Source organism: Pavona decussata, unplaced genomic scaffold (genome assembly GCF_977016875.1).
Source record: "Pavona decussata unplaced genomic scaffold, jaPavDecu1.1 SCAFFOLD_602, whole genome shotgun sequence".
Lineage (NCBI taxonomy): Eukaryota > Metazoa > Cnidaria > Anthozoa > Scleractinia > Agariciidae > Pavona > Pavona decussata.
In genome coordinates this window covers 4,689,036-4,714,701 of record NW_028145860.1, presented here as the reverse complement: position 1 = coordinate 4,714,701, position 25,666 = coordinate 4,689,036, and the positions used below count along the sequence as shown (strand labels likewise).

Genomic DNA, 25,666 nt, shown 5'->3' with positions numbered 1-25,666 from the left:
TGATGATATAAAATGCAACTGATAATTTTTTTTTTACTTATACAAGAAATTCTAGCCTTTTCTATATACCTTATTGTCGAACTAATCTTCGAAAATTCTCAATTCGGTTTCTAGGTCCTAAAACGATGAAAGTATCAGTTTGTTTGGCAAGACTTAAAAAAAATTCCTTCTTTCTTAGTTAAATTGACTCTTTGTTGAGCAACACACCTTTCCTTCTTCTATTTTTTTTTTCTTTAAAAAAAATAATAATTGGAATTTTCATTCAGTACCCTTAACTTGTATGGTTTATCCTATAGTTCCAGGACGCCTATAGTTTACAAGCCCCGGGCTTCTATATAGGCTTCCTTGCCTTTACCACATTTGATCTTGTGAATAATTTAGTAGGAATATATATTTGTATATTATCTTTAATGTATTTCTGTATACTGTTGTTGTATTTCTGGTTAATGGCAAAATAAATGAATGAATGAACTTATATGTAATATACTAGGTACTCATTACCTGGACGAGACCCTGGATATTCTCAGAAAGGTAAAAGTTGTACGAACTACCGCTGTGGCAGATCCATATTTACTGTAAGTTAGGAAGGGTGCCAGAACAGAGAGAAGCTGGGTTAGAGGTAGTCTTCTACCTAGCCTGATTCTTAGATGGTCCAGGTCGCTACCTGGACCGTCTGAGAATCCGGCTATCTTTTACCCTGCTTCTACCCAGCTGTTATTAGGCACGTCATGCAAGAAGAGTTGCTTTACGGTGCGATGGGGAGAAGCGTTGCGTGACGACCCTAACAACGGCTGCATAAAAGACTAGGTTCCCAGGGGGGGGGGGGGGGGGCTACTCCCATATATGGGCTATATAGGTACGTGCCGCGAGATAGGGTATGGTTTTTGAGATTCTCAGTCCTTAAATAGGGTATCAATTTTTACTCATTTATCAACGCATTCCTGGATTAGTCCTTAGATAGGGTAGCCTCCCACGCAGACGTTCTTAGGGGTTCGTTCTTAGGGCCAGGAACGCGTGACGAACCCCTTAGAACGTCTGCGTGGGAGGCTATAGATAGGGTACCTAAATTGTATCAGTTAAATTGAAGCTTGTAAGCGCTACGTTTTACGAAAAAGAAATGGCTCGCTAAAACTGAAGTGTACGCTAAAGTATTACAAAAGCGATTTTCATAGAGATTTGTGTTTATCCGTGCACATTAGCTGTTGTTTGGGTCCCTTGAATAGGATGTCATTTTTCGGGTTCCCGTTTTCCCTTCCTTTTAATACCCTTAAATAGGGTCAGGGTTCGAGAACCTTCGCGGCACACCCCCAGGACTAGGTTACCATTAGAGGTGATGCATTTAGATCATTTAGACCATTCAAAAGTTATACAAAGTCATTTCCAAAAACTGTTTTTACACTAAATATATTTTAATTTCGTAAAAATAAATCAGACTAGTATCAGTTCATTATAAAGCTGTACCATTTCCAGGAAAACTGTTGATTCTATATGTGTATCAATGTGTCTAAATTCACACACAAGATCTATTTTGATAATCATTCTATAATTATACAAGGTAATTTCTTTCCCAAAAAATCTTTCTAAAAATCCTGTTTGTCTGCTGTTTATACTAGTGAAGTGACAGCTGAAGTGATGATTCTCTCAAATTATAGCACTTAGACCCCAAGGGGACTCTCATATGAAAGGGGCGGGGATGCTCTTCAGAAATTTTAAATTAAACCTCTAAAGGAGACCAATCTGGGCATTTTTGACCCCTAAAAGAGACCATTTTAAAACACAGACAAATAGATATTTTTATATTTCTTCGCGTGCAACCCCAAACGAGACCTTCACAGCTAAAGATAATGGTGTTTTGCCCAGAGGACCCTAAAAGAGACCAAAATCCGAAATTTACACTCCTAAGCGAGATGACAAGCATCCCCGCCCCTTTCATATGAGAGCCCCCCACCCCCCCCCCCTGGACTTAGACTTGCTTATTACTAATTTTACTAATAAAAATGATCCCTAAGAGAATACATGCGCATGATTGGTATTAATATTCAGGATATAAAGTGGAACATGTGCTTGTAGATTTTGCATTTTCATTCCACATTCATTTAGTACTCATCTCTGTGTACGTTTTACTTGTTGTGAATAAACTTAAGTTCAAGGTACACAAAAATATTGGCAAAACTGTATGGTCACAGTCACCGTTTTCAATTGAGTGTCAAAAGTAATTTCCTGTTTGCTTTGGTTTTGCATTACTACGCTCTGTGATTGGTTAACAAAACTTGCACCACTTTCTCAACCAATGGGAATCCAAACAAAAACCAATCGTGTTTTGCCTGCACATGTTTTCCCGCGCTTGGTGCCAGTTACATGTATTTGCTTCAAATTCTAATTGGCTGATTGTGTTGTTTACATCTGTTGGGATTGGCCAGATTATTACTCTGGTTTTGATTTTAGGACACTCAATTGAAAACCGCTCTATTATCCTAAAAAAAACTAGAATCTGTTCACTATAAAACTATATATCATTTCCCATAAAAGACCTGATTCTATATCAATATGTATGTAAATTCACACAGAAGATGCATTTTCAACACCATTTAAAAAATAACCTAGAAATTACAAAAGCTCTGAGGAATCACTAAGTATTTCAAAAACTCTTAATTGAACTTCCACCATTACTTTTCTACAATGCCTTAACATAATCAACAATTTGTCGAAATGCCATATGAAATTCTTCAGTCGAGAGGAAAGGAGTTTTCTGTATCAGCAGGAACGCATGGTATGTCATGTAATTATAATGCGTTACTTCAACTCCTGCACCTTGCAAACGCAACTTGTACAACAGACCATCATCTCTAAGAACATCATATTCACAAGTTATTAAAAGGGTTTTGGGTAACCCCTTCATGTTATCTGCCATCAAAGGTGACACTCTGTAATCAGTCAGGCCATTAAGCACAGCTTTTGGAATTTCCTCCAATGGTTTCTGCTGAGGCTGCTTGTGGTCGTCGATTCCAATATAGGAAGAATACTTAGTGTTGCGGAGATGCATAGAATGATTGTTCACGAGAAATGAAGAGGCCATATTTGGAGTCCCTGTCATGTAATAAGAGAAAAACTGTGCCAGTCCATATCTTGTGAGAACTGCAGAGCCCCGCCTTTTCATTGAGGGAAGAGAAAAGTCCATGAACTGCAGTGTAGGGTTAATAAGAATCTGTAAATAGCAAAAAAATAAATAATGTAAATAAAGAACACTGGAGATATGACATTGGGAGTTTCTTTCTGGCAAGTAGGGGGGAGGTGGTGGGGTACTAGAGAGAAACCAGGACTGGATCGTTATATAGGTATGCACAGAGCAAAAGAGTATCTTCTAAAATTAATGTTGTCTAAATGTACACTCTATCAGGACTGGAAGATTCCTTTAGTTGGCCCAGTGTTTTAAAACTTTACAAGTATCCTCACCTGAGCAGCCAGTCTTTTGTTTTCATCTCTAAGCTTCAGAGCAATGGCTGCCGCTAAGTTACCTCCTGCACTGTCGCCAGCAACAACAATACGGTTTCTATCAATGCCATACTTCTCAGCTGTGGCCAGCAGAGTGTTAACAACAGCATAACAATCATTGAACTGCACAGGGAAGGTGTGTTTAGGGGCCAATCTGTAACTAAAATACATTGCATAGATCATTAGGTTAATTTGTACATGCAAATATGGAGACTTTGCCTAATGAGGGTGGCACTTGACAGTCTGTTGTGACTGAAATATACACGACTCGTCGCAGCGCAATAATATTAGATTCAACACATCTTAATGTAAAGCACTAACTGACTGACTAGGAAAAAAGACCCCAATTTGTTTTGACCACACCCTCGATGGCACAACCTTGACATGCGTCTCAGAAGAAAAAGATCTGGGCCTCATCATAACTAGTAGGCTCTCTTGGGACTCACAGATCCATACTATCACTGCCAAAGAAAACAAGCTTCTTGGTTTGCTCAAACAGACATGTCCCCTGCTTACTGACGTCTTTCTTAGGCGTTCCCTGTTTTTGTCTTTGGTCAAAGTACAGCTCTGTTAAGCCACCCAAGTCTGGTCGTCGGGTTACGTTACTCTGAATGCTAAGGTGGAACAGGTGCAGAGACGTGCAAGCAGGTGGATTCTACGCATGCGCAGAGGTGAGATGCTATACAAGGAGTGGCTGACTATGTTAGATTTACTTCCACTCTCTCTATTACTATATTGTGAACTCAAAGACTTCGTCTTTTTTTTATAAATGCATTTATTGTAGTACTGATTTAGATGTTCTGAACTACGTATCTTTTGAGAATGATGATTATTCTAGAAAGTGACGCAGGCATACTCAGAAAAAAGAAATCCGAGTGCTCCTATCAGGAGCTCCTGATAGGAGCACTCGGATTTCTTTCTTTTTTCCGAGTATGCCTGCGTCACTTTGTAGAATAATCATCATTCTCATTCATTCACCAGGCTGGATATATACCATCACATTTCTTTCATATACGTATCTTTTGTTTCCCATGGTCATACAAGTCAAAGTAACTCCTTTAATCTTTGTACTCCTCTTTGTAAAACATCTACTTTTCAGGCTTCGTACTTTAACAGAATAGTTAAAATTTGAGACTATGTTTGTAAGCTAGCAACCCCAACCAGTATTTGGTTGCCTAAATGCCTTTCAACTCTTTGTCTGCAAGTTAATGAACACTCATCTGTCGAGGATATATGAACTCAATAACCCCTGCCTGTGGACGCTAGTCCCAATGTGCCCATGCCACTCTTAATTTTTTTTCTTAAGGAATGCTTGGGTATTCATAAATGATTTTTGTTTTAATTTAGGTCTTAATCCAGGGGCGGTGCCTCGCATGGGACGTTTGTCCCGTTGCACCTACCCCTTTTGGGTCTTGCTCCTTTCTTTTTAATTTATATTATACATTGTAAGAGGAGCACCCAATAAAGCTGTTAAAAAAAACAAACAAAGAAACAAACTTGTGGCCCTTAGATTCTCGATTGAATTGGAATTTGGAAATGTTGGTTTTTGGGGAGAAGAGATAACGGGAGTACCTGGACAAAAACCTAGTGTAAGTCTATGAACTACTCACTCAACAGATATCAAAACCACACCAGCATCTTTTGCTAACTGGTACATTAATGGATGGAAAATGTCTAAAAAGAAAAAAAGACAGCATTCATTTACTAATAATATACCTCTATATGAATATTTATAACATATTGGTTCCATTGAAGGAATTTTACCTTGCAATTAAATAATGTTACCCATCTATATTTTTCCAGTTCCAGAAAATACCTGTCTCCCCTCACCCCATCCCACACACACACAGTCATGCAGTCACTAGAAATTTCAAGAAGGGGGTTAGTGCGATACAATAAACATTAAGCCAAGATTTTTAAAGATGGTGTGAAGCTAAAGGGTTGTTTCTGTATTACAACATTTTCAATTGATTCAATAGGACATGGCATCTGAGGTGGGAGGGGGTAGGAAGAGGCAAAAGGATACAGGAAGAATGTGCAGTTTCCAAAAAAAACCATACCCACCCCATAATGCATGGAAGGTCATCGGAACTTCCTGGGGGGAGGGAGGTCTTAAAAGTCAAAATTTTAGAAGCAAAGTATGAAGCTAAACTGGAATTTCCTGGAGGGACTGTAGGTGCCAAATAGAAAGCTTTCTGTGGGGGGAGTACGGATATTTTCTGAAACTGCCCAATACATGGTGGTAGGCCAGGTGGTGTAAGCATTAATTAGACTGCTCACACTTTTCTATCCTTGTGAACTTAAAAGACCTTGTGAGCTTTAAGGCCCGTTTAACGTTTTCAATATTTGCTTCTCAAACTCATTAATAATTCATCAAAAGAAAACAAAGAAAATCACTACCGTGACCGTGGTTTGGATATGTGATCCTAATTACCATAAAATTTTGCCAACTTTAGCCTTGAATTTCTCCAATAATTATTGATCATTTGAGAAGCCATATCAAACACTCGAAAGTGTGTTTCATCAGACATCCAAACACCTCGAAGTTGTTGAAAAAAACTCGGCTTCGCCTCGTTTTTTCAACCTACTTCTCAGTGTTTGGATATCTGATGAAACACGCGTTTAACGCTTTGAGTGTTGAACCAAATGTTGGGGTAATGTTGAACATTGTTGAAAGTGTAAAAAATGTTGAAACCTTGTTGAAAATGTTTTAGAATCAAATTTAAATTGGTTTAAGCTTTCGTTCAACATTGATTCAACATTTCCTTTGCTCTTGCAAATATTGCCGAATGGCATTGAAGCCGTATAAATGAACACTCCATAATTTCAACATTTTCCCAACATTTGCACAACATCTGTTCAAATTCTGATGTTGAAACCGTTAAACGGGCCTTTAGACACATGGCATTTTCAAAAACATAATTCAGAAAAATAGGCTTAACTACAGCAACATAACATAGTGAAAGGGCAATTTTGGAAACTTACCAATAGAACCGATTGTCCATCCTCCACCATGTAAATAAACAACACCAGTAACTTTTTTTCCTTTATCATGATGTCTTGGTTTGTAAATACGAACAGGAACATTGGATATCTTGGCGTCCTGGAATTGCCATGACTTGTCTATCTCAGGCTCCACCAAAGTCCCGGGTAGATCTAACAATCTTTTAAAATTTTCAATTGGAGAATCACCAATGCCAACTAGTGAAGCTGCATAACCCTTAAAATATGAAAAAGAGTGACAATTAATAATCCTCAATATAAATACAGTTTACAACCAGTAATTCTAAATTGCACCTTTTTGGCTTTCAGAGTTAAGATATAGGTCAGGTCTGAAATCTATTGGCACACCTTCCCATCCGCAACTGTGCTTGCTTATAACTTTTCGCTTGGAGAGTCTTGATGTAATAGATCAAACATGAGGAAGAGTGTTTCCTTCGATAAAAATTTTCCAAACACCGAGAAGTAGGTTGGAAGAACGAGGCGCAGCCGAGTTTTTTTTAAAAACTTCGAGGTGTTTGGAAATAGGAGGAAACACTCTTTCGAGTGATTGATAATTAGCTTCTCAAACTATTGATAATTCTTGGAGAAATTTGAAGCAAAAGTTCACAAAATTTTATGATAATTAAGATCACATTTCCAAACCTTCTTCACGGTAGTGATTTCCTTTGTTTTCTCTTCATGAATTATTAATGAGTTTAAGAACTATAGTTCTTGTGCTTGCATGGCTGTTTTCAGTTAAGCAAATCATGGTTAAAAAATGGGAGGTTTCGTTTTGTGTTTTAATCTATTAAGAAACCTTGAAAGAAATTTTGGAGATGTATTTGAAGAATGCCACTAGGCTTGTGACGAAGCTCAGATTAAGGCCTTAGTCCACAGTCAATGACTGTGTACCCTGGTCCCAGAGGTTTTTCTTGATTTTTCCTCACGTGAGAGAGCCGCGAAGCGGCGAACGCGAGTCGCGTTCGCCGCTCTCTCACGTGGGGAAAAATCAAGAAAAACCTCTGGGACCAGGGTAATGACTGTGTATTAGCTAGCATTATTACACTGAACGATTGAGAGCATTCTATCACGCGCATATACCATGATTATGAAAATATCAGGAAACCTTTCGAGTCACCTACTTACAATGAAAGTACAAATATCCCAATTAACACCGTACAGCCGAGCGCTCATTTGCTGAGCACCAGGCAGTCCCTCAGGAATAACTTGATTGTAGTACAAGCCTACGAGAATGGCGACCAACGAGACGATAGTTGCAGTGAAAATAACACAGCAATTCGCCATGTTCACCTGGTATCATGCACTGCATGTCACGCGAAATCAATTAATTGCCCGGTTCACACTAACGACAAGGCCACAAAAACTCGAAAAGGCACTCTGCGTCGAGTTTTTGTCACCAGTGTGAACCAAGAGGAACAGTAAAAAAACGAAATGAAAAATGACAGTATGGTACGGCATACATGACGTACAGTTGATATTTTGAGGGTCCGCTGGAGCCGGGTGATTCGCCTTCGCAATTCCTGTAAAATGATTACCTTTTTCGTTGTGTTTTCTGCTATTTTTGCCGTCCTTGCCGCTGTGATCCTGCGTACATACTTCAATCAAGTCATCCCGGAAGGACTTCCAGCGGGACAGCACCACAAACTTCGAATCCATGGAATTGTTCTTCAAGCCACGGGAATAGTGGTACACTACACATAAAGAATCGCGATCGTAGCTTGTAAAATAAGCTAGGAGCAAAAATTAAGTTCTTACTCTTTTATTCAAGATTGCAAGCTTCAGAATGTTTTGTCTTTAGCAAGCACGTGTGAAGTACTGCGTTATTTTTATTTTCTGTACGCTATCACATTTTGAGCAGGGTGGTTGGGGGGAGGGGGTATGGGTGTGGTCAAAGGGACCTCAAATACCCTCATTTTACAACTCTAATAGGGGATTTAAGTTTTGCTATGCTTGTCTAAATGCGCAGCATATTATTTAATAAAAGTTTGAGTGATTGGTAAAATATGGCATTTCAATAATCAATGTGTACATGACCAGGAACCTTTCAAAGAGCATGTCACTCTGTTTGTTTTTTTTTTTTTTTTATAAGAACGTCTAATTTTGGAGCTGAGGCTGAACGTTCTTATATTTTTTTTGCGATTTGAGGCTGAAAACGTTCTTAAGATGTTCTTGAATTACGTTCTTAAATTACATAGTATACACTACATGTATTTTAGTAAATCACCGGGCGCGACAAGGAAACCTATCAAAGTGCATTGCCTGCTGAGATATGGTATCAAGAACTGCTCATTATGACAAACCGAGATGTGTGTCACCATTGTTAGTGTTATACAAAACATGCCCTTAAGTATTTTGGTTAATTTACATTTGTTACTTTGATTTTATACAGCTATTTCAATTAATGTTGTCGGATAAAAATAAAGCTAAAAGACAAGACCGCAATGTTTCGTGGGATTATTTTTTATGAATAATTTCATCAAAACCATCCCTGCACGTGCAGGTCATTGTACTGCTAATTACAACCTATTGTTTTCTCCAGACATGACTGATTTTGATAAATTTAATCATAAAAATCCCACGTAAACTTTCGGTCTTGCCTTTAAGCTTTTAGCTTTGATCTGACAACGTTAATTGAAATAGCTGTATACAGATTAGCAAAATAAAAACGTTCTTAATCGACTCTCAGCCTGAGGAATGTTCTTAACACGTTCTTAAAATTTTGGTTAATCTCAGCTTCGACGTTCTTATAAAAAAAACAGAGTGTAATTATTTATAATTATTTATTTGCCATGAAAAGGGATCAAGTTGGTTGATACATGCTTGCATGGCTTTCTCTAGTGCTGTGCACAAGATGACATACTGACAGCCAAATTTCAGTAAATAGTATTCAGTGAACACAGAGGTTTGTAAATTTTGTGGCATAAAGTTTGGGTTAATTGGACAAAGTTTTACATTTTATCCTACCCACATTCATATACCTGCCAACTTTTTCTGAGTCAAACGCGTGAGATTTTTTTTCTCGTCATGACCGGGATTTCCGAAAACGTCCGAGCCACTTCTGAAGATTTCCAACGATTTTCCGAAGACTTCTGAACGTTGCCAAAAATGTCCGACGATATTCCGACGACCTTTGAACACTTGAGATTCAAACGGGTTGTAGACATTTGAAAGCTTTTGCGATTGTTATAGGGATTAAAGAAATAATACATAACAAATCTGAAATGAAATGAAGATTTTTTAGAACAACTCGTCCGGATTGGAGAGTCAGGCGTGAGATACTGTCCTTGATGCGTGAGATCGATGTCTCTAGTCCCCAGGCGTGAGACTCACGCATAATGCGTGAGAGTTGGCAGGTATACATTCATACTGAACAAATGGTAAAAATAAAATAAATTTCTAATTAACTCTCAGTCTGGGGTGTTTGGTTTAGTATGTTCTTCAAATTCTGGTTCATCTTGAAAAGCCTCAACATTCTTACGAAAAAGATCTTGTATAACAAAGACTGTATATACCTTCTAATCATGCTTCAGGCTTTCACTGCATCACGACTTGGAATTGGAGACCTGGTAAACAACCTTCGCCATATCCATCGTGCCTTAGCTCAACTGAGAAAAGTGCCGCATGAACCATCATTGCAAATTGAAGATACAAAGATCGCTGATGTCCCAGTCCGTGTCTATCGACAAAGACAAATTCCAGGTGATAGTTCAAAGTTCCCAGGTGTGGTTTTTCTTCATGGCGGAGGCTGGATATTTGGGAGCATTGGTAAGCATATCGGCCAAGCATGAAATACACATTCTTTTAAATTGTTGTTATCCTGTGGCAAATGATTTCTACAAAATGTTTGGTCATAACTTTTTAGTGTCATTGGTTCAGTACATTTAAATCCATACCCACCCCATGGAAAGTTGTCAGAAATTCCTAGGGGGAGGGGGGATCTTTAAAGTCAAAATTTTAGAAGCAAAGTATGAAGCTAAACTGGAATTTCCTGGGGGGATGGGGGGTGCAAAACAAAAAACCTTCTGTGGGGGGAGTATGGATATTTTCTGGAACTGCACATTTACATGCATGTAAACAATGTTATTGCTCTCTAGACATGTACCATCATTTTACTCAGAATCTGGCCAAGAGTACTGGAGTGGTTGTAGTATCTGTTGGGTAAGAAGTAAAAATACCAGACTATCATATAAATGATTAAAAATATCAACAGATAAGAGGATTAGTTGCTAAAGAACATGTAATCCTGCTTTGATGAGGGGATTAAAAAAACAAATTAGCAAATTCTTTCCGATGAAGGGTTAATACTCAAAAGGTCAGCACTTGAATCTCTTTACGGTGGCCAAATTACCTTATCAACTCTGTTGATAAAACCAAACATTCTCTTTACACACCTTTTCCCTAACTTCTAAGGTGTACCTACTGCTGGCCTAGGCTAGCTATACCACCAGTATATAGAGGGGAACAGTGGAGCAGAAAGAAAAAAAAGGGAAGAAGCAGGAGAGCAGGGAATGGGAAAAGAACTAAGAAGGGGATGAAACTGGGAGAGAGGAGCTAGGAAATTGGAGAGAAGGGGGTGGGGACATGGATAAAATGACACCTGATAGACTGCTAGATTCTCCTATCAAACTTCCTTGTTCTACCTTCTACGAACAAAGGAGAATTTAACATGAGATCAAGAATCATTTAAGGCTTTATTTTACCCCTTCAAATGGCATTTTTTGGCACTGTTGGATACATACATGCTTCATATACAAAAATCACTTTATTTAAAATCAGTGCTCTAGGGTCTGGCTAGACCCCAAGCAAGAACAATGCTAATATGACAAGAAATTACAGAACCACACAGGGAATGAGGACATTAAAGTGCAAATATATAAGGCAGTCTCAAGAAAAAAGAATTTACAATAAAATAGGGTAGAGGATTAGGAGCCACCAAGGAAAGGCATTGGAACTAGGAATAAATGATACAGGACCCTCTTTCTCCCCAGCCCCCCCCCCCCCCTCCCTCTCCTTATAGGTATATGCCAGCAAGGTGAGTCCAAGCTTACCTTGTCTTTGTACATGCAGGTACAGATTAGCACCAGAGCACCAGTTTCCAGCTGGGTTTGATGACTGCTATGCTGTGGTGAAGATGCTTCTTGAAACTGGTGCAGACTTTGGCATTGATACAGACTGTATTGTGATAGCTGGTTGCAGTGCAGGGGGGAATTTGGCAGCAGCTGTAACAATTCACTTACGGAATGAGGATATAAAAGCTCCAGCTGCTCAGGTAAAGATAGTTTGTTACTCCTTTCTTTTTTGAGAGCCACCCAAGTTCAGAAATTATTTTCAAGAAAGTTCTATTTTTGAATCAGACAGCACCACTTAAACATACTGCTCAATAGCTTTCATTTGAATGGTCACACTTTAGGATTTCATCCACAGGCTCAAAAGTCAGAACCATCTTATGCAGCATAATAAACAGCACCACAGGAAGGTACTGCTCCGTACCTTTCATTTGAATGGTCACACTTTAGGATTTCATCCACAGACTCAAAAGTTAGAACCACCTTGTACAGCATAATAAACAGCACCACGGGAAAGCACTGCTCAATAGCTTTCATTTGAATGGTCACACTTTACGATTTCATCCACAGACTCAAAAGTGAGAACCACCTTGTACAGCATAATAAACAGCACCACAGGAAAGTGCTACTCAGTAGCTTTCATTTGAATGGTCACACTTTAGGATTTCATCGACTGACTTAAAAGTTTGAACCACCTTGTACAGCATAATAAACAGTACCACAGGAAAGTACTGCTCAGTACCTTTCATTTGAATGGTAACACTTTAGCATTTCATCCAAAGACTGAAAGGTTAGAACCACCTTGTACAGCAAAATAAACAGCACCACAGGAAAGTACTGCTTAGTAGCTTTCATTTGAATGGTAACACTTTAGGATTTCATCCACAGGCTCAAAAGTTAGAACGATCTTATGCAGCATAAAAAATTACAGCACCACAGGAAAGCACTTAAATCTAGAGCTATCATTTGAATGGTCACCCTTGAGGGATTTAAATCCATAGACTCTAAATACGAAACACTTTACTCTTTAGGACATTTCATTTGAATAGGTGCATTATTTTATAAAGATTTTGTCTTTAGACTCAAGGAATAAACAAAGCTGATGGCCAGGATTCAAGGACACTTGGCCATGATACAGGAGAAAGCAAGACAAATGCTTGCAATAAGAGTTAAATTAAAATTAATATAACTTTCACTTTTATTTTATTTTCAGATCCTTATTTATCCTCCCTTGCAATTTATGGATTTTTCACTGCCATCTTATGAAACACAAAACTCTCCTATTCTTTCAAGAAAAGATATGATGGGTGCGTGGTCAGTTTATTTGACTGGAACAAGGAATGTATATCCATCATTTCGTGCTAATAACCATTCTCTGCATCTTTACCACACTAAGTATTCAACATTTGTTGGTGATCATAAAAATGTGGGCAACAGTAAAAATCTGAAGCAGCCATCAAGTGAAATTCCACAAAATGTCCGTGATGCCCTCACTGACTACAGAGTGACACCATTAATGGCAGATGACTTGGCAGGGTTGCCCAAAACCTTGATAATTACTAGCAAATTTGACATTCTTAGAGATGATGCAGCCTTGTACAAGAAGCGTTTACAGGAGTCTGGTGTGAAGGTGACACACTATGAATACAAGACGTATCATGGGTTTGTGATCTTTACTAGCACCAGGGAGATATGTGAATCAGCCAATGAAAATATAGTTGAGTTTCTGAAAGACCTGTAGTAATTGATATCTTCCACAGCAAGCTGTTCTTATATTTTCCCAGGGATAGCCTGGCAAGTGAGGTGTAAAACATAGTACATTTTTGCAAACCTTGTTTATTACTCCGTAACTCAATTGACAGTTGGGAGCAGAGGTTTACTTGCAAGCTCACATGTTTGTTTTATATTATTACAATCACTTCACCAAACCTTTGGGCTGGTTTCAAATACAAATGCAGGTAAAAGTGAACAGAAAATCAAAATCAGATCAAAAATGGAAGCACACCAAACACTGAAGCACAAGAAAGGCAAGCAGAAATGACTGTAAATAACCTGTAATTAATGTGAATTCAGAACAATCAGATTTTTAATATACACGAATCTTAGAGCAAACTCTCAAATGTAACCAAAATGTTACTTACAAGTTTTCTTACTTATGTACATAATGTATGTGTTAAATTACAAGGAAATAAATTGCTTTCTTTCTTTCCTGGAGAGAAATTATTCATTTGTTTTTTGAGTCCCATTTGAGTCGCCTTTACCCTTATCTTCTCGTTCTTCTTTTGTAGACTCAGCGTCACGCACTCTGTCACTTTCTGGCTTACGGTCACAAGTCTTATCTCGTGGGCGTTCACGATCTCTGTCCCGGTCACTTCTGCGATCTCTGTCACGATCTCTTCGATCATCCCGATATCGATCACGGTCCCGATCACGTGTTTTATCATCGCGAGGTTTCCTCGCATCGCGTTCCGGTTCACGACTCTTTTCCTTTGTCTTGAATTCTTTGCCTCTATCTTTTTCTAGGAGCAAGAAAGAAAAGTGACAAAATAGTTAGAGAAGCTCCAAGTTACGTACTTGTTTAATTTGGCTGACCAAACAACATAATCATATCAGGCCAAACAAAATAAACACAAATATCACAATGAACTTGAAGTAAAAAGATACAAGAAATACATAACGCACAAAAATGTGCCTAAGGCTGCTTTCCATTTGTCAGAACTGACCGGCAAGTCGGTAAATCGAATACGTCATTTTGAAGGGATGGTGCTGAAAATAATCTTGAAAATAATTACGCTGAAAATGGCACGTGCTATTTTGAAGAAATTTGAAGGATTAGGAAAAAGCCTTTCCTTCAAATTAGTACATTCCGTTTACGAACTGAGCGGTCTGGACAGCCAATTCTGACAAATTAAAAGCGTCCTTAATCAAATTAGGACTGGTTGATATTACAGTCAATCGATAAAGTGTCTAGGGGCTGATGGGGAAATTTGCAATACCAACAATATTGCTGCTAGAGCAGAGATTGGAGGAGTATGGGGTATTACATTCTACAAATAAAATCTGTCTTGTATGTTCAAAGTGAACCTAGCCGCAGTGTCCAAGGATGGCATGTCGTTATAGATTTAAAGCAAGGCTTTAATTTCGCTTTCCAATAAATCAATTTTTACTGCATTTCATCTTAACTTTTCACCCGCGCATTCCCTCTCATGATTCCGCTTCAATTACTCCCCACTGCCGGCATAAAGCAGTCCTAAAGACGAGCTAGTTCATACAACAAATATTTTGTTTTATCAACTGGGTTGACAAGGGAAGTTGGCCACCATCGAGAGATTTGGGAGCTGAAAATTTGAGCATTAACCCTTCCTCGCAGCGAATTCAAACGCTGTACGGTAGTCAAATCACCTTATCAACTCAGTTTTTAAAACCAACGATTCATTTCCACTCCGCCACCAACACAAAAAACACCCCCCTTATCTACTGCGTGATCCAGATTCAGTAATACAGTTCATTAGCATCCTGACGTAGGGTGGGATTTTCTCACTAAATAATTCAAAGACCTTAAGTCTGGCTTGTACCTTTCGATGAAATTGAAGAATTAAGGATGGTGCCTACTATTGTTGCTGCGCATATGTTCTGCACATCTCAAGATACTCGGGTTTCCTATGGGTGGTGCCTACTAATACAGGAATATTTTTGCGCAGTTTAAAACTGTACAGAGAAAGCAGAACTTAGTAAATACTTTTTTTGGTATCTCAAAAGAAAATTGGGGGTAACCATGCATTTTTCAGAGATAATTGAGCTTCAATTTAGGAAAAAAATCCCATACATTGCTTTATATTTTGGCGCTTTTTGGAGATATTATTGCTTAATTATCTCTGAAAAATGCCTAGTTACCTCCAATTTCCTTTTGGGATTCCAATAGGCCTTGCTAAGATCTGCTTTTCCCGCATAGTCATAAACCTCTCAAAAATACTTCGGTATTAGTAGGCACCATCCTTAATGTTTACCTGGAGTAGTTTCTGTTGTTTTTGGACTGTCTCCCCTTGGGCTTCCTCGACCAACTGATCTTGGCTGGTAAAATGCTCTGTCAGGTCGATCCTAAAACAAGAAAGTGTTCATTTCCCATTAATGCATTGACCAGTCCACTGATTAAAATGTACCTTGAGAGGGACTGTAGTCCACTCAGTAATCCCCTCAGTTTAATGCGCAAGTTAACCGAAGAGCTCAAAACCGTTACTATAAAGTCTTACTACCTATTTTGAATCAGAAAAATGTGACTCTCCTTTGACACCATGTTTGTTTGTTAGATGCCTATTTCTTTGATTTTGCTATCTGCAAGAAGATGGCACATCATTAAGCAGCAGGGATAAAACCAGGTTTTCAGGCCGAGTTACCTTGTTACGCATGCGCCGTTCAGGCTCACTGCGTTTTTTCTCCTCTTTTGTAGCTCTTCTGGCTTCCTCAGCAGGAGGTCTGCTGTCATCACGGACTGCCGAGGATTCTTTATCCTTCTTTTCTTTCTCCTTCACCATAGCACTTCCCTGTTCCCTTTCCTGCTCTCTCCCAGGTTTTACGCCCTTATCAGAATCAGACACCTTCGGCAATGGCTCCCTATCCTTCGGCTTGTTTTCGGGTCGCGAATCCTTCCGACTATCAGGTCTTCGGTCTCTTCGCCCTCTATCGCTCCCACTTTCTTTTCGGTAACGTTCCTCTCGTCCTTGATCATTTCTGGGACTATCAGTGCTATCTCTTCGGTCTCTCCGATTACTTGTTCGTCTGTCTTCGGGACGTCGGTCATCAGATCTTTGATTATCAGGGCGCCTTCCATATCTTCCTGAATCCGGCCGACCCTAAGAAAAGACGTGACCTTGCAAAAATAAGCTGAGGAATAACCGGGAAACAGAAAAGGCCACAAATGATGGGGTTTTATTAAATGTTAAGACGAACTGTTTGCTGATTGGTTAGCAGTTGCTGAGCTCTATGATTGGTTCAATGGAATTCATGCAAAGCAAAAATAAACTGAACCAATCAGGAGCATAACCAAAATCAATTGTGGCTCCCGTTTACCTGCATGTGACATCAGTTGCATGTTTTCCCACACTTGGTTCTGGCTGCATGTTTATGTGCGCTTTACATCGGTGACATATTTTCCCGTGCTTGACAACAGATACATGGTTTTACTTCAAGTGCTAATTGGTTCATTACATTGTTTGGGTTTCTTGTAATTGGCTGGCAGGATACCAGATGTGGCTACAGTTTCAGCAGAGTCAGACGAAAACCTATCTATAATTATTAATACAACAGCAAAGGAATATCAATAGATTCTGTTTACCTTTTCTTCCTTTCCTTTTGATGGTGATTTTGAATCCAACTTGTCTTTTGACAGTGAAGCAGCCTAAACATACCAAATGATGTTAGAGAAAAAGTTGTTCCTTGGTCCTGTCATATTGTATCAAACAAAAAAGTTTCGTTTTCAGGATCGAAAATTTATATTGAAATACAAGCTTTCGATTCCGTCCCAGAATCTTTGTCAAGTGGCGTAGGAAGCTTGTCTTTCAATATAAATTTTTGATCCTGAAAATGAAACTTTTTTTTGTTTGATACCAAAATAATGATATAACATTACTTGTTTGTCTTATAGAGGACTACGAAACAGTCACAACGTGATTCCATAATACATTCATTCTTCAGATGTTTTTATACCTTTGTGTCCCGGTTTCCTTTTCTCTCCAGCTCCTCCTTTCTGCGACCATCTTCTTTGTTTTTGCCATCTTTCCTTCTTTGAGGATGAAATCATAAATTACACATTGTTGACAGGCAACCTTACTTTTTTTCACAGTTTTTGGTGAGTTACGTTTAAAAGGGGCTGGATTCCAATGATTTGTCAAATTTGGCCTATGGTTATCAAATGACATTGAACAAGGACACCATGTCATCTCGCTCCATGTCAGATCACTCCAAAAATAGTAAGATAGCTCAACCTTATCACTTCATCTCCTGTTCAAAGCGATAAGAATTTCAAGAAAAATTTCTACCAATGGTATTTGCATTAGTTGAGTAAGTTAAAGTTCATTAGAGTGTTTGAAGACTATACTCAAACCCCATCAGACCTTTAGTAGTTTGTAAGAGTTTTGATCTATTTATAGTGTGGAGTGAAGTGACCAGATACCAGCAAAAGAGGTGAAGGAAGCGAACAACCTAAGAGGAGATCCTCTCCATTTGCTCAGCTTTACTTGGCCGCGTGGTTTGTGTACCCTCTTGAACAACGAGAAAAAAGGACTGCCAGCAGTCTAGAAAAAGCTGAGCAGAACAGAACGAATAAAGGGCACGATACTTATCAGTATTTTAAACCAAGACTTCCTCAAACAGATTGGCATCAATGAGATAAGTGGAGTTATGAAGTTTATTATCTGCTTTAATGTTAGTCATCAAGCAAGACTTCTCCATTAACATCTTAAAAAACAGCTTATGAATGGTGAAACCTGTTGAATGTAAGGGTGCTATCCAGTTTTCAGAACTGGCCAGCCAGAACAGTCAGTCTGTAAATGGAATGTACCATTGGAGGACTGTTTCTTTGAATTCGTCAAAATGGCACGTTCTGAGTGTAGTGTGTGCCATTTTGAAGCAATTCAAAAAAGTGGCATAAAAAATGTCGTTCACATTGGTGCATTCCATTTGCAAAATGATTGATTTAGCCGACCACTTCTGACTACTGAATGAAAAATACTCTAAGTTTAATGACTTACTCGTCTTTCGGTTTTTCTTCTTTGGGAGGCTGTTGACTGCTTGTACTTTTTGCGCCAGAATCTTTGTTGGAAGACAAGCTTGAAGTTGAACCTTTTTTCGGTGACTGGCAAAAGGAAAGAAATTATGACTAAGGCAAATAGATTTTTATTGCAGTTGTTGTTGAAGGTAAGAGGGAAACAATATCCTAATAAAGAAAGACAAAAGAGATTACAGTCAAACCTCTTTATTACGGACACCAAGGGGACAGGAATAAGTGTCCGTATTGTAGAGGTGTCCGTTTTAGAGAAGTAGGCTTTCTATGGATTTCGGTCACTCAGGGACCAAGAAGAACTGTCCGTATTAGAGAGGTGTCCGTATTTTAGAGGTGTCCATGGATAAGGAGAGGTTCCACGACTGTACTTAATACTACAGAGGATGATTCCCCAAGACCTCCGCCCCAGGAAAAGGGTGCCTGGTAATGTCAACTGGAAAAGCCCCCACAGGCCAAACAGGCAGGTGGTGACCTATATGTAAACTGTAAGATGTCTCTTTAACTCACTTCCAAACATTAACTGAAGCAACAAGAATACTTCACAAAGACAAACAAAACTTAGAAAAGTTTTCATAATCACATACCGCAGACATGTCTATATGGACACTGGAAATGAAAAACAAACTTCTCTGAACATCAATCTTCTATTATTCAAGTGGCCTTATGATGCTGCTACCTTCCTACTCACCAGATGACAGATTTTTTTGCAAAGTGACAAACAAAGCAATAACAAGCAAACCTTTGCAAGTTCCTCTCTTTCAGGTCTTCGCTTCTTCTCTGGAGTTCCACGCTAATGGAAAGAATATAATAAGGTGAAAATGCTGTGTTACTATGCTTTTGCTTAGCTTCAAACCAATGTTTTGCATCTTGTTTGACCCTTTCAATCCCAGCCATGATCAGCATCAAATTTCGCCTTGTAATATCAATGCTTATTCAGTTCAACCCCTGAGGTCACGAAAGGTGAAGGTGAATTTTCTTGAGTAACTTCTCCCCAGTACGTTTATAAGAAAAGTATGGGGACAAGAAAGGAGAATTTGCTCTTTCATACTAGGGGTTAAACGGTTATTCCAGGTATATTCTCAAACTTAGTACTTACAGCTGATACCGTCCGTCCTCGTGAACTCCTCTTCATTTTTATATACTCCAGTAAAGGTGTACTAATCTTTGCACCACTGGACAAAGCTATAAGACAAGCACAAAAAGCTGCAATGTTAGATTATTAGTTACTGCAACATTATCTAATCTCTAAGTGAATGATACAGTGTTTATTGTTTATATGTTATTCAATATTATTTATTAATTTCATGTTAGTGAACAGAGTGGGTAAGATCTTAGGGTAAATTATTTTTTGTTCCCTCTTTGGTTCATTAGCTGTTCACATTTTTGCTTTAGTTTACCTTATTTATGACCATTTTCATTCCACTAAATGTGTTTCGCACCTTTCATTAGCATTTACTTATTTCGTATGTTGTTACTTTCTTTTGCATATTTTTGTTAAGTTCATTTTGAGGTTTAAAAACCAAATTTACAACGTGGTCCATTATTGATTAATCTCATTACAGCAGACGCTATGCAGTTTTACATTTCTTGGTTAACCGAGGTTTCCATTTTGCAGTTTGACAAAGTGTTTGTTTGTTTGTTTGTTTGTTTTTTTCATTAAGAGATGCTGCAATTTTAAATTTTCTTCTTCATCATTGCCTTCGTTTGCTCACCAATAAGCAATTAAATACTAAAAGCTGTTATATTAAAGTGTTTTAAAAGAGTGTCTATTATTGTCTTTAAATAGTTAATGGAGCCTTTTGCCAGGTACAGAGGGGGACAGACACAACACCTTCCATCCTTCCACCTCCTTTACACCCAGTTGCCACACCCTGTTAATTTGTTTGTTTGACACCCACTAACTGCCGCTTTTGCTGTTACAGTAAATTATTTTGCGCTGTTGTTTTGCATTCCACAACCTGCGGAGAAATCAAGAAATTGGATGTATTTTTTTGCAATACCACCACATTAACTTATATCTTACATTTTTTAGCTTCAATCTCCTCTAAATGACTCTCAATACTTGGAGGTGGCTCACTTGCTTCCTTGAGAGATTCAATGAATGCCAGGTAGTCAGGATCTGAGAGTTGAATTAAAGAAAGGATGTAAGTATATGAATTATTTGTACCAAGAGAAGATGATCACTTGCTAATTAAATGAACACATTTAAACTCCGTACCTTCAAGAATGGTTCCAACTTTTGGATCCTTTTTTGATTTTTTCTTAGGAATTCCTTGGTAAGGAGCATATTCCACAACAGCAGGATACTCAACACCTACAAAGACAAAGATTGGAAATTGTCATTTAGTGCATGCAACATTGAAACAATAAATAAAGGGGAGCCTAATTTATTGACTGAATGAATGTCTGACTCACTACCTGCCTGACTGACTTGTTTGCTGGCTATCAACCTCGTTCCCAGGGTCTCTCCTCTTCACGTCCCAGGGAGCGAGAGAGGAGAGACCCTGGTTGGGTCTGGTCACGTGTCTCCCAGAATCTGGGAGATTACAAATAAATGACTTGAGAGAGGGGCGGTTGGGTGTCAGTTTGCCTATACTAAGTGTACCGGAGATGGGAAAACATGCCCCAGTCAAGTCAACTTGCGATTCGCGTGTGGTCATGTCAAGTGGTCATTCAGAAACCCCTATAAAGGTAAATAAAGCGAGTGAATCTGTGAATGTGAACTGCTATCGACCTTGTAAATCAGTTGAAGATACTAGTCATTAGCGAAATCTTTACAGCAAAGGGAATCGACTGTTGTCACTATTACTAGTGACAGCTGAGGAGCTTTACGGCGACGCACTTTCACAAAGTGAATTATTGGCCACATTTACTTTTAGAGTCTTCAAGTCCACGATCTCTGAAAGTCAGGCATCGTTTAAGTCAAGCGGTGCATCGAGAAGTCGTCTTCCGTGCCGCATTTGACAGCCAGGAAAGAATCAAACGTGACCGGAAATGTATCTCGAAGCCATTGTAGCAGCAGACTAAATTTCACTTCAACGCCATCAACTGGAACAAAGGTTATTTCGTTATTGTTTTGCAACGATTACGGTATTTCAAAAGGATTTTCTTTGTTCATTGAAAGATCCTTGAAAAATTTACCGTATACATGTTGTAATACCGTCCATCCTCCTTTAGAAAGTGTCCTGCTTATGTGCTATTTCCTGTGTATTGTTTGTTGCTGCAACCCTGCTAACAGAGCGTTTCTTTCTGGCAAATCTTTTAGCACAAGCGTGGTCCTTCGTGGCTCTAGTATTTCGCATCGTTGGTTTGTTTATGTCCCGAGAGAAAAGCGGACGTAAACAAACCAATGACGCTAAATACCAGAGACGCGAACAACTGCGCTTATGCTGAAAGATTTTCCAGAATGAAACTCTCTGTTAGCAGCATAGCTGCTGCAGAATGACCTTTCAGAACAGCTAGACATCGACCCGATTCCTTTCAAGTTTCCTTCCTTAGTTCTTCAGATTTGATCTTTCATCAGCGCATTCAAAGCTAGAATAAACCACAATTTATTTTATTACAACTCCATGAATTGAAGGGGAAGGCGCTGTTCGTCCACTGTTAATTTTGTCATTTATACACAGTGATTTTCCAAAGTACAGCGCCTCAAGACAACTGACTTTGTTAAGGTGATTCCACTGAATTGCATTGCGCATCCTTGCTGCGCATAATTTTTCGCGTCATTTAGCGCACGCGCACAACATTGCGGGATTTCCTTGAGGTTAAGCTCGGCAGGAAAATAATTGGTCCTTTTCTTCGAAACGAGCACGGTGTCCCCCATTTTTTATTCGATGAAATTAAAGAAAATACGACTCTCTAAGTTATATCCCAGTTTCAATAATTTTTCATTATTCAATTTCGAAAAATTATTGTGGAATCACTACTACGATCAATTTTGGACGTTTCGCGGGAAGCGTACAACAGCTCGAATGTCCCCTATTATGCTATGGGATTAATTTATTTAGCCACCTTATGGCGTTTTACTACAAAGTTACAGTACTGTCATAAGAAATATGCTAGTATTTCATTGTCAGTTCTAACTTTCTGGAAGTAGTGGGCACTTCTCGCTGAAGACTAGCTCTTTTAATATTGAGGTCACATGCCTAGAAAATAGTGAGATACTACAGCCCTCTAGGGTGAAAACAAGCACGGTGACCCCCTCTTTTTATTTTATTTTTCTGATGTACTAGATGTACTTAACATCTGTAGAGATTTTTAAAAAATTCTCATTACAAACGTTCTTTCGATGGAATCACCTTAAGCTTTAAGCCGATTAATGTTACAATGACACGCAAAATGAAGACTACTGAAAAACATTGCCAGTTGCATGAGTTTCGCGTGGGCTTCGCACAGCAAAGCGGAAGTCTGGTTTTGGAGTCGAAAATAAATCTTGACAAAAAGTAACTTGTAAGTGAAGGACCCCTCCCTGGGTCTAATTTTTCTCTGGGAGACACGTGACCAGACCCAACCAGGGTCTCTCCTCTCTCGCTCCCTGGGACGTGAAGAGGAGAGACCCTGGGAATGAGGTTAGGCTATCAGTGACTCACTGGTTAACTGACTGATGGACTCTTTTGCATGCACTGAAAGATGATGATGATGATGATGATGATGATGATGATGATGACAATGATGATGACGACGACGACGACGATGATGATGATGATGATGATGATGATGATGATGATGATGATGATGATGATGATAATGATGATAATGATGATGATAATGATTACGGATGACTGATGGATGCACTGACTACCGGACTAAATGACTACACGTAACTGATTAAAAACTGTCTAACAGATCAACTTGCTGACTATCTGACTGAATGACTGATGGTTGCATGATTACCACTGTGTTAGGGGTATTTGACATATCACAATATTAAAGCAATAAACCACAAGGGAAGATTGGCCAAAACAAAATTTTTTCAACGTTCAAAGTCAATGTTTACAACAATGTTTTCAAGAAACTTCTGGTGTCTTTGTTTCACTGCATTTCAAAGTCTAAAGCAGTGTGATTGTAATTTTAAGATTCAAGACTATATTTTGGTCAGAACATTAACATACAGAAGAGATGAAAATGTCAAGCACAGGGTTCTTGCAAACTACTTACACAAGAAATCTGAGAATGATTCTACCCCAGTTACAAGGATAATTTGACTCCCAAAACTCCAATTATCCCAAAAGTTGCCAATTAGTCATTTAGAAAGTGGATGGAGGAGGGCCTTTTTTTAAAGGAAAGCTCACACAGGTTCTTTCCTCTTTCTTCAAACCGTTCCTTACACCTAACCTATAACTTTGTTTTCACTCATTTCTACTATCTACAGCCTGGAATAGGCTTACTGTCTGTTGATTTCCATAGTATGAGAAAAAGAAAAAAGGATTACCTCTGCCATCCACAAAACAATATCCATCAAACTGGTCTCTGAATTTGATTATATCATCTCTGTTTTTAAAGTTGATATAAGCCCTTGAAAAGGATAAGGGACCAAAGCTGTCAAAAAAAAGACAGAAACAAAGCAGCATTCAACATTTCATACATTCAAACCTAGTCAACGGAAAATATTATCAATCATACATGGAACTCCTTTTGAAGGTAATATTATCAAATTTCGTCATGGTGATTGTCTCTCATCAACCAGCAAAAGAAAGACAATTGATGTGACAGGTTCTAGTCTGTGTAATTAAATGTTATACAGTGGAATCTTGATCAATCGAACCCGCAATTTTTCAAAACTCCCGATTCTTCAACCAAAAGTTGTTCCGTTGAATTTCCTTCAGTCAGATTTTCAACCTTGATTTTTGGAACTCCCGATTTTTCAAACCAAATTCAGGGTTTTTAAAAATCGATATTCCACTGTATTAACTAAATAAATTTCATGTTATAACTTTTTGTTCATTTGGGTCTGAAAACTGAATTAAATAATAATTTGGATTATCAAATTTTCTGATTTTATGTATAAGAGACCATAAGAAAATTGAAGTACAATCTACAAACCTCATTTCACTGCCGACAAAGTAAAAAAAGTCATGCTCAGGGAAACCACCCAGTTCTTCTTTCAGCTGTTCTTCAGTAAATGACGGAGGGAGACGACGGATGACAACCTGAAAGGTGTCAAAATTATCACACTAAATAACCCCACAGGATAACATGTACAGCTTTACTTTTAAACATTATATACCTATCAATGTTTGGGCAGCAACTTGATCGCAAGCAATGCATAGTCCCTCCTTCAACCCTATAATGGCATTCTGGTTTATGGCTATTCCCCTTTTGTCTGGGCAATACAAGTTTGGAACAGATTTCTCCAAGTACAACAGTGAATGCTAGGATTACTGAGCTGTTTAGGGATTGCACCTTGTGGGTCATTTTAGGGATGCATCCTGCTGCTCAAATTAAAAGGTTATGACTCCAGTAGCAATTCACACTTTTCAAAGTTATTAAATATTTTTAGACCTCCCAGTGTTAGTTAAAAATTATGTGGTAATATAAATCCAAGATCCAAGTTGCAAAGGGAGATGGAGGAAACGAGTGGGAAGGAATTTGCCTAAAGTGAAAAATGTTCTTTTTTTTAATTCTCCACCACGGTGCCCAACATATTGATCAAACCAGGTCAATAAGTGATTTATACCACTTTTATTTCCGGGTAATGACAGCCAAATTCCCAGATAGGTGAGAATGGAAACATATGTCACACCCCACTTCTGCACTCCCCCTTACTGTATGATGTACCAAAGTATAATAAATGTTATCACAATGATTTACCTTTGTATTTACAAATTATGGAAGTAAATATGATGTGATAGATAAAGCCTTTTTCTAGATATATACTCAGTTGGGAAGTTGTGTTAATTCTGATCTCATGATTGTTTCTGTGTATCCACTTTTACCAGGGTTTTCTGCAGTTATAAACCTCTATCATTTATCTCTAAACACATTTTATTAATAAAATTGAGAAAAAGTGATTATCAGTAAACTTATTTGTTTCTTTCTGTTTCGGTGTATGAACGTGTAAACAGCTGAAAATACCTTTGTCGGAAACAACAGCTTTTCCTTCTTACTCTTGGTTGAACTAGCAGGCTTTTCGACTTCGCTTTTCCCCATTTTCTAGCCAACAGTTTATACATGTATGAAGTTCAAACGCTAAGTCGCCATCTTCTTCGAGGTCTTATTTTCTATTTTTCTAGTTCCAGTCTTCGCACGACTTTTGAAATTTTGTGTAAGAAACATAAAGAGATATTTGTTAAAATGAAACCGCTGACTAAAGTATCCGTTCCGCGCG

At 38.5% G+C, this 25,666-nt stretch overlaps 3 protein-coding genes and 2 long non-coding RNA genes across 7 annotated transcripts in view; 1 reads left to right on the top strand and 4 right to left on the bottom strand.

Moving 5' to 3' along the window:
• Positions 1-1,991: 1,991 nt before the first annotated feature.
• LOC146449550 (arylacetamide deacetylase-like) lies at positions 1,992-7,870 on the bottom strand. Its single transcript, XM_085101394.1, has 5 exons — positions 7,621-7,870; positions 6,478-6,712; positions 5,103-5,166; positions 3,454-3,652; positions 1,992-3,205 (listed from the first exon to the last, which is right to left on the bottom strand). The coding sequence occupies exons 1-5, from the start codon at positions 7,777-7,779 to the stop codon at positions 2,675-2,677; spliced, it is 1,188 nt and encodes a 395-aa protein (XP_084957520.1). The 5' UTR covers positions 7,780-7,870; the 3' UTR covers positions 1,992-2,674.
• A 100-nt stretch (positions 7,871-7,970) lies between these two features.
• LOC146449548 (arylacetamide deacetylase-like) lies at positions 7,971-13,767 on the top strand. Its single transcript, XM_085101395.1, has 5 exons — positions 7,971-8,181; positions 10,026-10,260; positions 10,590-10,653; positions 11,563-11,764; positions 12,775-13,767. The coding sequence occupies exons 1-5, from the start codon at positions 8,023-8,025 to the stop codon at positions 13,300-13,302; spliced, it is 1,188 nt and encodes a 395-aa protein (XP_084957521.1). The 5' UTR covers positions 7,971-8,022; the 3' UTR covers positions 13,303-13,767.
• Positions 8,560-10,001, bottom strand: LOC146449549 (uncharacterized). The gene is made up of 2 exons (XR_014860609.1): positions 9,144-10,001; positions 8,560-8,884 (listed from the first exon to the last, which is right to left on the bottom strand). It is a non-coding gene; the product is annotated as an uncharacterized LOC146449549 (long non-coding RNA).
• The window catches only part of LOC146449527 (uncharacterized), a 178,005-nt gene continuing 164,109 nt past the window's right edge, over positions 11,771-25,666 (bottom strand). Inside the window, exons 2-3 of one of the 2 annotated variants that reach the window (XR_014860607.1) lie at positions 11,976-12,362; positions 11,804-11,871 (exon numbers count right to left, since the gene is read on the bottom strand). This is a non-coding gene — a long non-coding RNA (uncharacterized LOC146449527). Of the gene's footprint in view, positions 12,363-25,666 lie in introns of both variants that reach the window. The other variant, XR_014860608.1, reaches the window with a different exon arrangement.
• Positions 13,600-25,577, bottom strand: LOC146449547 (uncharacterized). 2 transcript variants are annotated; one of them, XM_085101387.1, is made up of 13 exons: positions 25,414-25,577; positions 24,382-24,488; positions 23,771-23,877; positions 20,558-20,653; positions 20,363-20,458; positions 19,436-19,521; positions 19,079-19,129; positions 18,308-18,411; positions 17,265-17,340; positions 16,894-16,956; positions 15,956-16,411; positions 15,569-15,659; positions 13,600-14,080 (listed from the first exon to the last, which is right to left on the bottom strand). In XM_085101387.1, the coding sequence occupies exons 1-13, from the start codon at positions 25,486-25,488 to the stop codon at positions 13,782-13,784; spliced, it is 1,707 nt and encodes a 568-aa protein (XP_084957513.1). In that variant the 5' UTR covers positions 25,489-25,577; the 3' UTR covers positions 13,600-13,781. The 2 variants fall into 2 exon arrangements, with proteins under 2 accessions (XP_084957513.1, XP_084957514.1); XM_085101388.1 differs by having other exon boundaries at positions 17,265-17,337; positions 25,414-25,565.

Bases quoted from the DNA above. Each gene is read 5' to 3' on its own strand.
- LOC146449548 (XM_085101395.1), top strand. From the start codon at position 8,023: ATGATTACCTTTTTCGTTGTGTTTTCTGCTATTTTTGCCGTCCTTGCC. The intron at 10,654-11,562 runs GTAAGAAGTAAA...TTGTACATGCAG, and splicing joins GTGGTTGTAGTATCTGTTGG to GTACAGATTAGCACCAGAGC. The intron at 11,765-12,774 runs GTAAAGATAGTT...TTTTATTTTCAG, and splicing joins TAAAAGCTCCAGCTGCTCAG to ATCCTTATTTATCCTCCCTT.
- LOC146449547 (XM_085101387.1), bottom strand. From the start codon at position 25,488: ATGGGGAAAAGCGAAGTCGAAAAGCCTGCTAGTTCAACCAAGAGTAAG. The intron at 16,957-17,264 runs GTATAAAAACAT...TGGTATGTTTAG, and splicing joins AAGGAAACCGGGACACAAAG to GCTGCTTCACTGTCAAAAGA. The intron at 16,412-16,893 runs GTAAACAGAATC...GTCTTTTCTTAG, and splicing joins CAAAAGGAAAGGAAGAAAAG to GGTCGGCCGGATTCAGGAAG.
- LOC146449550 (XM_085101394.1), bottom strand. From the start codon at position 7,779: ATGGCGAATTGCTGTGTTATTTTCACTGCAACTATCGTCTCGTTGGTC. The intron at 5,167-6,477 runs GTAAGTTTCCAA...TTTTCTTTTTAG, and splicing joins ATGGACAATCGGTTCTATTG to ACATTTTCCATCCATTAATG. The intron at 3,653-5,102 runs GTGAGTAGTTCA...AATGTATTTTAG, and splicing joins GTGGTTTTGATATCTGTTGA to TTACAGATTGGCCCCTAAAC.